Source organism: Zea mays, chromosome 6 (genome assembly GCF_902167145.1).
Source record: "Zea mays cultivar B73 chromosome 6, Zm-B73-REFERENCE-NAM-5.0, whole genome shotgun sequence".
NCBI classification, from domain to species: domain Eukaryota; kingdom Viridiplantae; phylum Streptophyta; class Magnoliopsida; order Poales; family Poaceae; genus Zea; species Zea mays.
In genome coordinates, this window is record NC_050101.1 from 6,553,593 (window position 1) to 6,568,236 (window position 14,644).

The 14,644-nt window shown below is 45.0% G+C and overlaps 1 protein-coding gene across 2 annotated transcripts; it reads left to right on the top strand.

Annotated features, from left to right (window-relative positions):
• Positions 1-27: 27 nt before the first annotated feature.
• Positions 28-6,330, top strand: LOC100383436 (uncharacterized). 2 transcript variants are annotated; one of them, XM_035959724.1, is made up of 8 exons: positions 28-187; positions 389-449; positions 1,159-1,595; positions 1,691-1,764; positions 1,858-2,355; positions 4,271-4,735; positions 4,817-5,029; positions 5,207-6,330. In XM_035959724.1, exons 3-8 carry the CDS (start codon positions 1,508-1,510, stop codon positions 5,933-5,935), a joined length of 2,067 nt encoding a protein of 688 aa, XP_035815617.1. In that variant the 5' UTR covers positions 28-187; positions 389-449; positions 1,159-1,507; the 3' UTR covers positions 5,936-6,330. The 2 variants fall into 2 exon arrangements, with proteins under 2 accessions (XP_035815617.1, NP_001169557.1); NM_001176086.1 differs by having other exon boundaries at positions 109-187; positions 1,462-1,595; positions 5,207-6,175.
• The last annotated feature ends 8,314 nt before the right edge of the window (positions 6,331-14,644 follow it).

A 14,644-nucleotide genomic window follows, 5' to 3' on the forward strand; every position in this document is an offset into this window, starting at 1 on the left:
GCCCGACTGTTTTTTTTCTTTTCTTTTGGAACCGAACCGACCTCGCGCTAGGGTTACTCGCGCACGACGCCTACATCTGTCAACCACAACCCAAGCGCTCCCCCCTCCCCGTCGCCTGCAGGATCTCCTCGGGCCAAGGAATCGTTCCCCTCCGGCGACCTTCCTCCCTCCCTCCGTTCCGTTTCGGGTGAGTCTACACGCACGGCACCGCACCGCACCGCACCGGATCTTTCTCCGGCCGGATCCGCCATCGATTTTGGTCGCGCGCCAGTCAATCGGCGGATGCGGATGGAATCTAATGGCCGGATCTACGCCGTCCTTGCCTTAATCCTTCCCCGCGACGCCCGCCATGATCCTCCTCGCCTGACCTCTCCTCTCTCGTTTCCAGTCCTTCCACTGTATCACCGGCAAAGCAAAGGATCGGAGGCCACTCCGCCCGGAGGAGCAAGGTAAGCCGGCTGCCTCTGTATCTGTCTGTGCTATGCTCTAGGTTGGGATTAGTTCTGTCCTGCAAATTCGCCCCCTTTGCTGTCTTCAACGAGGTCAAAAGAAAGGGAATAAAGGATACTATCAAACGGCGTGAAATCATTGCTCAGGGCTGCCTGTATGCTTGCTACTATGTGTGCGTACAAGATGCTTGTGTTTAGGCGTGCCCACCACCTGTCACCTATGGCCCCTTGGCTGAAATAGACAAAATTAGGATGGCAAACCTTAGGTTCAGTTTTCCACAATGATCATCGACGCCGTGCATGTGCGTGAGAGAACCCCCTATTTTTCCACTTGTGCACAATGATTAGGACACGGCGTTTGCTTACAGATACCATTAACAGCTCCGTCGAGGAACTAGTTACCATGTTTCACCAGGCCAGAGTCGTAGGTTTAGGTTGGTGCTCTGTTTTAGGTGGGGTTTGGAAACAGTCGGTCATTACTTGCACATAGTTTTGTATGCTATTACAAATCTATGTGGAGAGATATGATTCGGTTACCGTCCTTGATGTCTACCCTAAATTTGCAAACAGCCAAAGGTTCAACCTGTAATAGTATCCTTCCAAACTTAGATGTGTCATACATGTACTAATGCAAGAATAATGTTTTTTAATTGACCATGAAATTGGTCTTGTGCCTTTATGGATATATAAATCATCGGTTAAAATGCAGACATATGGCTGCTTGGTCTATTATTTTATCAACAACAAACTTGGTGATGATGTCGTCCGTTTCCGGTGACTTCCACACATAACTTTTACTTATTCTTTTGTGGCACATCTTTCTATACCGGTCTACTCTTCATTTTATCTGTGTCTCTTCCCATAGCTTGTTGAGCATTGATGCAAAATGGTTATGAACAATGATGTGATGCAGGACACCTTGCTATGTTTTTAGTGATCAGACCTTCAGCTCTATTTATCTATTTTATGCATGGAATGACATCAGTAACAGCCCTATTACTTTTAATTCCAGCCGACTCTGAGCATTGGAGTTGTGCTTGTTCAAAAGTGTGAATTGCATGGAGATGGGAATGACTCCTGATGTAATGTATGGACAAAATGTTTTTGTTCCTGCTACTGCAACTCCCTACCAATATGGTTATGCAGGTAAAAGGAAATGTCCTATCTTTGTATTATGCCTGTCCTTGGTGCTTACCTCCTTTCAGTATTTCATTTCATGGTAACCAATTTGTCAAATGCAGAAGTTGGATCACAGATGGAATGGTGTAACCAGTCGAGCTCTTTAGGATATGATGGCCAAGATAATTTCTATCCGGTTAGTATATACAATACAAAAGACTTGATACTTAATTGGTGCCCTTTACAGACATGTGCTCTAACATGTCCATTCCTTTCGGGTTGTTTGCAGACTGAAGGCATGCAATGCGTATACTACGCAGCCCCAGACAACGGATCTGTGCATCCTACCTACAGTTCTTACCCTTCTGATCCTTCTTTCGTACCCGATGGCTCATTTATGCCTCAGGAGTATGTTGCTGACCCTGCTAACTCCACATGCCAAATAGCCCAGACATCCTATTATATTCCAGCTGTTCTTCCTTATGCACAAGATAGTGCCTTGGGAAGCGCGACCACACATCTTCACTCCAACTCCAATGTTGCATTTCTTCCTGGCATACCAGGTTATGCTGCAACATCTGCAAATGCAGCATTTCCTTTAATTGCTCCCGTCACCACAAAAAGTGACATTGTTATGCATCCACATGTACAGTCTACTATTGTCCCTTCAAAGCAGTTCCAGGACTATGCAAAGCCACCAAAGGTTCAGCTGCACAATTCAGTTCCACAGAAGCAAGAGTTGCCAGATAGATGTATGATTCCTGCTAAACTCCCTCATGCTTCTCAGGTAAGCAAATTTATAAGTTATTACTGTCTGGCCTTTCTTTTGTCAAGTTACAGTGTATTTGTGATTAATTCTTATCTATAAAAGGAATCATTAACTTTCCTGAACCACTGTAAGATTTGCCTTTTCGTGTATGGCATGTATTGCACCTCCTTCACATGATAATCTTATCCCTGATGAACATGTTCACACAATTGTAATCAAACTTGACTTTTTATTTGAATGTTTATTAGGTAACTTAGTTCACTCATTGTATCACTATCACTATCACACCACTGGATGTCTGGTCTTCACGCTGAATCTTTTTCCAGGATTGCTTCTATTGGAATGCGAACCTTAACCCTAAACAGGGCTAGGAGTGGTATTAATAGACTCGGTAAATGGGCCAGGCCCAATACAGTGAGGGTGAGATGGTAATTACAGGGGGAACACCCCAAACCCTAGACGGGTAGTCTAACACCCCCCACAGTCACAACTCTATCCTGTACAGATGTTGAGACTGGATCGAAAGTCTAAGAATACACTCGACGGTAGTCCCTTGGTGAAGATGTCGGCGAACTGCAGCGTGGTGGGGACGCTGAGAACCCGAACGTCACCGGCAGCGACACGCTCGCGGACGAAGTGCAGGTCGATCTCTACGTGCTTCGTGCGCTGATGCTGCACGGGGTTGGTGGAGAGGTAGACCGCACTGACGTTGTCGCAGTAGACGAGAGTGGCGCGCTGAAGGGGACTGCGGAGCTCGTGGAGGAGCTGGCGCAGCCAGGAGGCCTCTGCCACACCGTTGGCCACGGCACGGTACTCGGCCTCAGCGCTGGAGCGAGAGACGACGGGCTGCCGCTTGGCGGCCCAAGAGACGAGGTTGGCGCCCAGGAACACGGCGTAGCCGGAGGTGGACCGGCGCGTGTCGGGACAGCCAGCCCAGTCAGCGTCGGTGTAGACCACGAGCTCCGACGTCGGGGATGGGCGGAGTAGGAGGCCGTAGTCGAGGGAGCCGCGGAAGTAGCGCAGAATCCGCTTGAGCGCAGTGAGATGGGGCTCCCGCGGAGTGTGCATGTGCAGGCACACCAGCTGGACGGCGTAAGCGATGTCGGGCCTGGAGAACGTGAGGTACTGGAGCGCGCCGGTGAGGCTCCGGTATGACGTCGCGTCGGCGACCGGAGGCCCGTCGTCCTCAGAGAGCTTCGCCTGAGTGTCGACAGGCGTGGAGCAGGGCTTGCAGTCAGACATGCCAGCCCGCTCCAGGATGTCGATGGCGTACTGGCGCTGGTGGAGGAGAAAGCCCCCGGCGGCTGTGGCTGCTGTTGGAACCTAAACCTAATTTGATACCATATTGGAATGCGAACCTTAACCCTAAACATGGCTAGGAGTGGTATTAATAGACTCGGTAAATGGGCCAGGCCCAATACAGTGAGGGTGAGATGGTAATTACAGGGGGAACACCCCAAACCCTAGACGGGTAGTCTAACAGCTTCAGGTGGGGTAGTGGTAGTTCATTAAAACGGCTTCAGCAAGGAACCTAAGTTTTGGAATTCATTCAAAAGTTAACTTTCAGTAACTTATAAGGGTCGTTTCTTTTTTGTTTTTGGGATTACTTTTAGCTAAATGAACTCTGAAATTATAAGCACATTCCATCTATGATTGTTCTGGACATGAATATGTGTAGGGCTTGTTTTACTTAAACCCAATGGTGGAGTTAGGTTACCTCGTGAGAGGTTTTTCTACGTCTACTCTGTACTGTGGGCCCTAATTTAGTCGGGGAGGAGGGGTAGGTCTTTAGCAAACTGTGATTTGCTTCTATAGTGGCAAGCGGATGCATGGTATATAAATATTGTACTGGTTTTTCTTTAAATATAACATGTTTTACTTGTAGTAAGATGTGTGTCATCTGTTCCCAACTGACATGTCTTATTTATGACAGGTATCAGCACATTTGTCTGGAAACAATTGTCTTGGATGTGCTGCTGGGTCTGATCTTCGGAAGTGGGCTGCTGCCGAGAAATTCCAACCATCTTCAAAGTCAAGTGGCCATCTAAATGCTACTGGCCAAAAAGCGCATAGCTTAGTTGATTCTGAGAAACCAAGCAATCAGAGGCCTGCTATAATTGTGAAGTCTCACACAACAAGGCTCCCTGTTGGTAATCCGGATGGGACAATCGTTATAAGAACCGACCAGTACAACAGAGATGATCTCCGACTCGACTATATGTATGCAAAGTTCTTTGTTATCAAGTCAATTGGTGAGGCAGATGTGCACAAATCGATAAAATATGGTGTATGGTCAAGTTCCTCCAGTGGAAACAGCAAGCTAGATAGCGCATTCAGGGATGCTGACAGGATATCGAGGAGGCATTCTACTAAGTGTCCGGTTTTCTTGTTCTTCTCTGTGAGTATCTATTTATTGAACATTGATAACATTTATCATGCTCGAAGGCTAACAATTGAAAATTTTTATTATGTTTATCAGGTCAATGGTAGTGGGCACTTCTGTGGCATGGCTGAGATGGTCGGACCTGTTGATTTTCACAAGGACATGGACTTCTGGTGTCAGGATAAATGGACCGGATGCTTTCCTGTGAGATGGCACATCGTTAAAGACATACCAAATGGTTCTTTGCAGCATATCACACTGCAGAATAACGAAAACAAGCCTGTGACGCACAGCAGAGATACACAGGAAGTAAGTCTGGCATGTCCTGTTTTACGTTTGATTTGTTTTTACTACTGTTAAATTGTTTGATTTCAGGAAGCAGTTTTATTTCTCTCGAGCATTTCTGTAGCCAGCTGCCTAGTTACTTTGCTGCCGTATGAATCTGGATGCCTCGTGTCGTGATCTGTCCCAATGTCTCATTTGCAGGTACCATACCTCCCTGGAATGTCTGTGATCAATATCTTCAAAGACATCAAAGTGCGGTACTGCCTTTTTGATGATTTTATGAGCTATGAGGCAGAAGAGGCGCAAAAGAGGGCACACAGAAGGTGCAAGCTAAGTTCGAATGCTCCAGACTTTGTACCTGTCTCACAGCGTACAAAAGATGAGTCTGGCACTGAGCAGAGAGAATCCAGGAGCGTACTTGTAGACAGGACATCTGGGATACAAAATGCGGCCGAGAAGCCCCACGATACCAAGGTGATCAAGCCTCAGGATCCGTGCGTCTCCGAAGAGCAGGCTAGCGAGGCCGAGAAAGAGAATGGACCTCAGGGATGTCGTTGCAGCGGCAATCAGGGCCAAGAGGAGGCAGCGAAAACTGCAACTAACCACCCGCCAGCTTCAGGCTTGAAGGCGGCAGGTGCGGAGGGGAAGCAGCAGCAGCAGCGCTGGAAGAAGGTCGAAAATCCAAAGCAGCATGCGGACAGCGTCCCTGCCCAGTGCTCACAGGAAGAAGCACCTGAGAAGCGGTTAAATGGGGTCAGCGGCTGTTCGAGCGCAGTTCAAGAGGGTTGCGAGGAGCAGAGGGCCGCTGCCAAACTTGCTTCTCTCAAGATCGGTTCCAGGGCGGCAGTGGAAGCTGACCGTAAAACTAGCGCAGTTGGTGTGGTGACAATCGGCTCGATGCCTGTCCGGGTTGACTGTTGTGACGTCTAGTAGTGGCCCATCCGGAGCTTTTTTTTTTTGGTCTCACCCACAGTTTTTTCCCTTTTTGCCCTTCTGGGTTAATCTTTTACCCCTCCCTGTCTGCCAAGGCTTTCATTTCCATTTCCATTTCCATTTTCCTTTTTCTTTTGGTTGAATGTGCCTGCCATGGTTGGTGGTTCCTAGCTTCTATATGGCATCAAAAAAAGAAAAAAAGAAAAGAACAAAAAAAGATGATGATTAGTTAGGTTCAAGTTTCATTGAGTGAAAAGCTAGTTTTAAAGGCAACATTCTGGTGGTGGGTGGTGGTTTCTTTTGTGGAAAAGAAAGAAGAGACTATATCAGACGTTCGTTTTAATGACATTATTAAGAAAAAAAGAGAGTAGGTTAAACTCTTGTGTCTGCGATTTCTTGCTTGCCCTATCTTGCCAGCTGCCCTGGACTGAAGTTTTCTTTTTTTTATTGTTATTATACGCTAGTGTGACTCGTTTTCTTTGTTAGTTTGTAAGATAATAGTGAAAAATGCCCATATGTACTGTCTCGCCCATTACGAACTGATTCTGAGATTCTATGATGTTGGATTAAACGATGATTATATCTTGGTCATTTGAATAGTTACGGTACATGCACGCTAATCTACCTTTGAATCATTGAGGAGTAGGTTTCCTGAGCCACAAGTATGCAGAAGAGGATGATATCGAGTGTCGACATAAATATCATGACGACATGAGGGGACTGGTGAGTGAACAACAATTGCTTCCTTCCGAGCGATGATTGATTCATTTGCCATTGAACAGTCATGTCGGGAAGCCTGTTTATTCATACTTTTTTGTTTATGGTTGTGTCTAGGATGGTCATTTGGATATATGACAACCGGCACAGTTCCACTTAAATTAGGATGAGTAAATTGGGCAGCAAAAAATAAAGGAGGGTCTATTTATATGACCGGCCAAAGGTGATGCTGAGCCCTTATAGTATGGTTTATGCAACCATGCATTATGAGGTTATAAACACCGGTGTGTTGAAGTATCAGGTGGTGACAGCCCCTTATATAATTTGTCTTCAGCAGGTATTACTAAATGATGCTCTTTATGTTTTGCATGCACACTAAATCATTTTGCAGAATTAGTTTAGAGAGCTAGACATCCTATGGACTTAAAAAGAGAACCTCACAAGTGAACAATTGACATTGACTATTATTTGTCACAACATGTTCTTATCCATTATAATACATTTCCTCCTTTTGCAAAAGACAATTGTCTTTCCATATGCTAAGGTACACAAACGCCATCTCGATAATGTTACCATTCGCCTTGTTGAGTAGGCTAGATTAGACTAGATTAAACCACCATTGAAGTAAAGCATACTGAAGCCAATGTCATTGAAGCCGAATCAATGGCTGCCAGAACTGCAAAGAACGCCGCAGATGATGTTGCCCTTAAAATCTGTGAGCATATTTATGATGAGATGATGCAAGGCCATAAAGAAAATTGAAGAGACAATGTGGGGGCACAATGATTATTTATTGTAATATTTTGTTGGTACAAAGTGTTCGAAGACTCCAAACTTTTCTAGTGTCTTGTAACATATTCGTACTTTTTTTATTCATTTCTGCTACCTTACTTTCTTTTGTGTTGTGTGAAAGTTTACTTAATTAGCGTTTTTGAGTCGAAGGCGAAAAACACATTCCTTTCTTTTCACACATTACAAAGGAATGCTTCTTTATAAAGATGGCTTCAGAGTAAACTAAATTTATGCCTACACTCCCTTAGGGGTAAGTCTGGAGATTTTTCATCGTTACCCGACTTTGAAGCTTTTTCACTATTACTTAGGTGAATGAATCGTAGCTCTGAATTCCCTTAGGAATGGCTTCAGAGATTTTTCACCATTACTTTGAATGAATTGTAGCTCTGTATTCCCTGAGGAACGACTTCAGAGCTTTTTCATCGTTACTTAGGTGAATGAATCGTAGCTCTGCATTCCCTTAGGAACGACTTCAGAACTTTTCGCTGTTACTTAGGTGAATGGATCATAGCTCTACAATCCCTTAAGAACGACTTCACAGCTTTTTCACCGTTACTTAGGTGAATAAATCGTAGCTCTGCATTCCCTTAGTAACGACTTCGGAGCTTTTTCACCGTTACTTAGGTGAATAAATCATAGCTTTGCATTCGAAGGTGCCAACTCATTTGTTACATTGAATTGTGTAATAGAAAAGAGTTCTGCAAATGAACGTAAATGTGAAACAATTTCTTCTTAGTAGCTTCAGGTATCCATCATCCAGCCCCTTGGGGTCCTTAGTATATATGCTTCGTATTCGGGACCATGTTGTTGACAATACCAGTTTCGGATCCCTCCCTTCTGCCCCTTTTTTGTAGATCTTGCACTAGGAACTTGAGATGACCAACAGGAACTTGGTCATAGGGAGGTGGTCCTAGGATGAAGGAGACGGAGGGTGACCATGTGCTCCTTACTGGGTTGCTTGAAGCATTTGAGGCTGAAGCCAAATGTATCATTGGCTCTTGTGACTGGGTGTGACTGGGGTTAAACATACTAAGGGACATACGGTGAATAGTACGAAGATGTACTGAACACCTCCTTCGACTAAGATGGTTGAGTAGCTGATGAAGCAAGTTCTTTTTGCTTGTTAATTATATGGTGGCGGGTTCTCGTTGTGTGGCCTTTGTCCTCACCACAAAACAGGCAAAATGGCTTTCTTGGAGGCGCATTAAACCTGCCACCAAAGCTTCGGCCTCCCCTTCCCCCTCTCGAAGGAGGTGGGCAAAATGTGTTGTGAGACGGCTGTTGTTGGGAGCTTGCCTATTGTTGGCCAGACTGACCATGAGATTGAGCTGTTTTTTCTTCTCCCTGCACTGGGTTGTTAATACTTCGAACATGCCTTGTGTTGAATCTTCCTCCGAAGCCCTAGGCGGCTTCAGTGTATCTATGTAACTCCTCCCTTCTCTAGCGAAAGTCATTGTAGGCTCTTATGTATCCATCCATCTTTTGTAGTAATTTCTCAATAGAATGTGGAGGCTTTCTTGCGAAGTATTGTGCTGTTGTCCTACCCTAAGCCCCTTGACCATGGCTTCGATGATGATGTCGTATTGGACTACTAATGCTTGAGCTCGAAGACAAAGGAATCTTCGGACGAACGATTGAAGGTATTTGTTTGGATCCTAGGTACCCTGAAACAGAGCTTGTGAAGTGACTGGCTTTGAATGGAATCCTTGGGGCTGGTGAGGATCATTTCCTTCAACTTCTGCCATGACGTAACATTTCTTAGTCGAAGCAACGAGTACCAGGTCTAGGCCACATTCCTGACCGCCATGACGAAGGACTTCGCCATGACTGTTGAGTTACAACCATATGAGGATATGGTAGCTTTGTAGCTCATAAGGAATTGCTTTGGATCAGTTAGGCCATCATACATTGGCAGTATAGGAGGCATGTATAGTAGTGGCCTGGGTGTCGCCTGTAGCTCTGGTGTAAGTGGGGAAGTTTCGTCGTAGAGGAAATCTTGGAAGTTGAGTGGTTCATGACAAAGAGTGTTATGGTTGTGGCCCTCGTAAATCTGGTCCCTATATGTCGGGTATCTGAAAGGGAAATGTGCCCTTGGGCCATTTCTATAATGTTTTGGTGATTAAGTGTCCAACACATATTAAGTGAGTTGATTATGTGCCAAACAGGCAAGAAGTACAAATCATGTAACAAGGTACATTTTTAGACTTAGTACATTGTGTTGAGTACTAACATATATTGTCTAAAGTGCTAGAAACAGAGAAAAGAAGAAAAGAATTGCAAAAGACTTGGCTGGGTGCAGCCGAAGTCCAGCTTGGCTTGGCACATCGGACTGTCCGGTGGTGCACCGGACAGTGTCCGGTGCGCCAGGCCAACCTCCGGTGAACAGGCCACTCTCGGGAAAAATCGACGGCGTATGGCTATAATTCATCGGACTGTCCGGTGGTGCACCGGACTATCCGGTGAGCCAACGGTCGCCAGCGCAACGGTCGACCGCGCAATCCACGGGTGATGCGTGGCCCACGCCAACGGTCGGCAGGGGGTACCAGACTGTCCGGTGTGCACCGGACAGTGTCCGGTGCGCCAACTGGCCCGAAGGTTCAACGGTCATCTGCGCCAGAATAGGAAAGAGATCGGCACCGGACCGTCTACAGTGACTGTCCGGTGGTGCACCGGACTGTCCGGTGCGCCACCCGACAGAAGGCAAGGATGACCTTCCTTGTTGGCCTCCAACGGCTCCTAGCTGCCTTGGGGCTATAAAAGGGACCCCTAGGCGCATGGAGGAGTCACCCAAGCTTACAAGAAATATTCTAAGACTCCAACTTCGCGCATTTGATTCTTTGAGATAGTGACTTGAGCTCCATTTGAGTTGTGAACTCCGTGGGTTGTGTTTTGAGCTCAAGTTGTGACTTGTGTGCGTGATTGTGCTGTGATTTGAGTCTTGTGTGTTGCTCTCCCCTCTCTTACTTCTGTGCTTCTTTTGTGATCATCATTGTAAGGGCGAGGGGCTCCAAGTTGTGGAGATACCTCGCAAACGGGAGAAAGACTAAGAAAGGAAAAACTGTGGTATTCAAGTTGATCATCGGATCACTTGAAAGGGGTTGAGTGCAACCCTCGTCCATTGGGACGCCACAACGTGGAAGTAGGCAAGTGTTACTTGGCCGAACCACGGGATAAAATTGCGTGTCTCTTGTGTGCTTTCTCTTTGATTGTCTGTGTTCACAAGAGCTTGTTTCAAGCTACTTAGCCGTTCTAACTTTTATAACTAAGTTTTGTGGCTATTAGTGTTGAATTTTACAGGATCACCTATTCATCCCTCTCTAGATGTTCTCAATTGGTATCAGAGCCGTTCTCTTCATCTAAGGGACTAATCGCCCGAAGAGATGGATCCTAAGGGAAAGGGGATGATGGTCAACGACAAGGAGTCCCTCTTCAACGAGCCAAGGGACGACAAGCCCATTGACTTAGGATCGAGTCACAAGAAGAGGGACGGGAAGAAGAAGAGGCACATCAAGAAGATCATTTACTATGACAGCGACACCTCCTCTTCTTTACCAAGAGACGACGACGATGACTCGTCTAAAAAGAAACCGGTTAATCAAAACTATTCATTTGATTATTCTCGTATTCCGTTCAATTCCAATGCTCATTTACTTTCAATTCCACTTGGTAAACCTCCACACTTTGATGGAGAAGACTACTCTTTTTGGAGTCACAACATGCGTAGTCACTTATTTTCTCTCCATCCTAGTATTTGGAAGATAGTTGAAAATGGAATGCATTTCGATAGTACGGATAACCCGGTGTTTATTAATGAAAAAATTCATAAGAATGCACAAGCTACCACTGTTTTGCTAGCATCCTTGTGCAGGGATGAATACAACAAGGTGAGCGGCTTGGACAACGCCAAGCAAATATGGGACACCCTCAAGATATCGCATGAGGGAAACGACGCCACCATGATCACCAAAATGGAGTTGGTGGAAGGCGAACTGGGAAGGTTTGCGATGATCAGGGGAGAGGAGCCAACACAAACATACAACAAGCTCAAGACCCTGGTCAACAAGATTAGAAGCTATTGAAGCACAAGATGGACGGACCACGACGTCGTCCGACTAATGCTAAGGTCATTTACGGTAATTGACCCCCATCTTGTCAATCTCATTTGTGAAAACCCTAGGTACACCAAGATGATGCCCGAGGTGATACTCGGATAATTCGTGAGCGGACACATGATGGTGAAGGAGGCTCGATATGTGGACGATGCTCTAAATGGTCCACTACCCGTCCACGAGCCTCAAACCATTGCCCTCAAGGCAACCAGTAGCAGGGAGACGCTACCAAGCAAGGTGGCACAAGTGGAGGCCGCTGGCCTCAACGAAGATGAGATGGCGCTTATCATCAAGCGCTTCAAGACTGCACTAAAAGGATGTAAGGAGTACCCCAACAAGAATAAGACAAGGGGAAAGCGCTCCTGCTTCAAATGCGGTAAGACTGGTCATTTTATTGCTCAATGTCCCGATAATGAAAATGACCAGGGGGAAGAAAGACATGGGAAGAAGGAGAAGAAGAAAAGCTATAGGAAGGCGAAAGGCAAGGCTCACCTTGGCAAAGAATGGGATTCAGACTGCTCTTCATCCGACGATGAAGGACTGGCAGCCTTGGCCTTCAACAAGTCCTCTCTCTTCCCCAATGAACGACACACTTGCCTCACGGCCAAGGAGAAGAAGGTAAGTGTTCGTGATACCCCTAAATACACTACTTCTAGCGATGATGATTCTAGTGATGATGAAGTAGATTACTCTAACTTATTCAAAGGTTTATGTAGAGCTAAGGTAGAAAAGATCAATGAATTAATTGATGCTCTAAATAAAAAGGATAGATTGTTAGAAAAACAAGAGGATATTTTATATGAGGAGCATGATAAATTTGTTAGTGTGCAAAAATCTCTTGCTTTAGAAACTAAGAGAAATGAAATGCTATCTTCTGAGTTATCTGCTTGCCATGAATCTATCTCTAGTTTAAAGACTTTGAATGATGATTTAAATGCTAAGCTAGAGGTAGCTAATAAATCTAGTTCATGTGTAGAACATGTTGTAATTTGCAATAGATGCAAGGATTTTGATATTGATGCTTGTGATGAACATCTTGCGTCCATTACTAAATTAAATGTTGAGGTGGCAAGTTTTAATGCTCAACTTAAGACTTGCAAGGTTGATTTTGATAAGTTAAAATTTGCTAGGGATGCCTACACCGTTGGTAGACACCCCTCAATTAAGGATGGACTTGGCTTTCGAAAGGAAGCCAAGAACTTAATAAGCCAAAGGGCTCCCATTCCCAACAAGGAGAAAGGGAAGGCCCCTATGGCTAATAGTGCTCAAAGGAATCATGCTTTCATTTATAATGATAGAAAATTTTCTAGGAATGCTCATTATAATAGGAGTTATGATCATGATGCCTTTAATTCACATGCTATGTTTGCCTCTAGCTCTACTTTTGTGCATGGTAAGCCTAGGAGAAATCACGTTGTGTATCATGTGCCTAGGAGAGTGTGTAATGAACCTTCCACTATTTACCATGCTTGCAATATTTCATTTGCGCTTGTATGTAAGAATGAAAAAGTAGTTGCTAGAAAGTTGGGATCTAAATGCAAGGGAGACAAGACTTGTATTTGGATTCCAAAGGCTATTGTAACTAACCTTGTAGGACCCAACAAGAGTTGGGTACCTAAAACCCAAGCGTAAATTGTCTTGCAGGTTTATGCATCCGGGGGCTCAAGCTGGATTGTCGACAGTGGATGCATAAACCACATGACGAGGGAGAAGAAGATGTTCACCTCCTACGTCAAAAACAAGGATTCACAGGATTTGATCATCTTTGGAGATGGTAACCAAGGCAAGGTTAAAAGATTGAGAAAGATAGCCATTACATCCGAGCATTCTATCTCCAATGTGTTCTTAGTTGAATCGTTCGGGTACAACTTATTGTCTGTGAGTCAATTATGTAACATGGGTTATAATTGTCTATTTACAAATATAGATGTTTCTGTCTTTAGAAGGAGTGATGGTTCATTAGCGTTTAAGGGTGTATTAGACGACAAACTCTACTTAGTTGATTTTTCGAAAGAGGAGGCCAATCTAGATGCATGCTTAATAGCTAAGACTAGCATGGGCTGGCTGTGGCATCACCGTCTAGCACATGTTGGGATGAAGAACCTTCATAAACTTCTAAAGGGAGAACATGTGTTAGGACTAACCAATGTCTGCTTCGAGAAAGACAGACCTTGTGCAGCTTGTCAGGCAGGGAAATAGGTGGGAAGCACTCATCACAGCAAGAATGTGATGACAACATCAAGACCACTGGAGCTTCTTCACATGGACCTCTTCGGACCCGTCGCCTACCTTAGCATCGGGGGAAGTAAGTATGGTCTTGTAATTGTAGATGACTTTTCCCGCTTCACTTGAGTGTTCTTTTTGCAGGATAAATCAGAAACCCAAGGGACCCTAAAGCGCTTTCTAAGGAGGGCTCAAAACGAATTTGAGCTCAAGGTGAAAAAGATAAGGAGCGACAACGGGTCCGAGTTCAAGAACTTACAAGTTGAGGAGTATCTTGAGGAGGAAGGTGTCAAGAATGAGTTCTCCGCTCCCTACACACCACAACAAAACGGTGTGGTAGAGAGGAAGAACAGGACGCTTATCGACATGGCGAGGATGATGCTTGGAGAGTTCAAGACGCCCGAGCGGTTTTGGTCGGAAGCTGTGAACACAGCTTGCCACGCCATAAACCGGCTCTATCTACATCGTCTTCTCAAGAAGACCTCCTACGAACTTCTTACCAGTAACAAACCCAATGTCTCTTACTTTCGTGTATTTGGGAGCAAATGCTACATTTTGGTGAAGAAAGGTAGACATTCCAAATTTGCTCCCAAAGCTGTAGAAGGGTTTTTACTAGGGTATGACTCAAATACAAAGGTGAAAGTCGCCTAGAGGGGGGGTGAATAGGCGGAACCTGAAAATTAAAACTTTATCCCCCAACTAGATCCCTTGATTAGTGGTTAGAACAAGATATAGATATCGGAGAATAGAAACTAAGTTCTTGCTTGAAAGGAGTATTGCTAAATAATGCGGGAGAGATAAATCAATACAACTAATAAGTTATAGAATAACAAAGCAAGAACCCTTGGATGAGAAGAGCACTAGA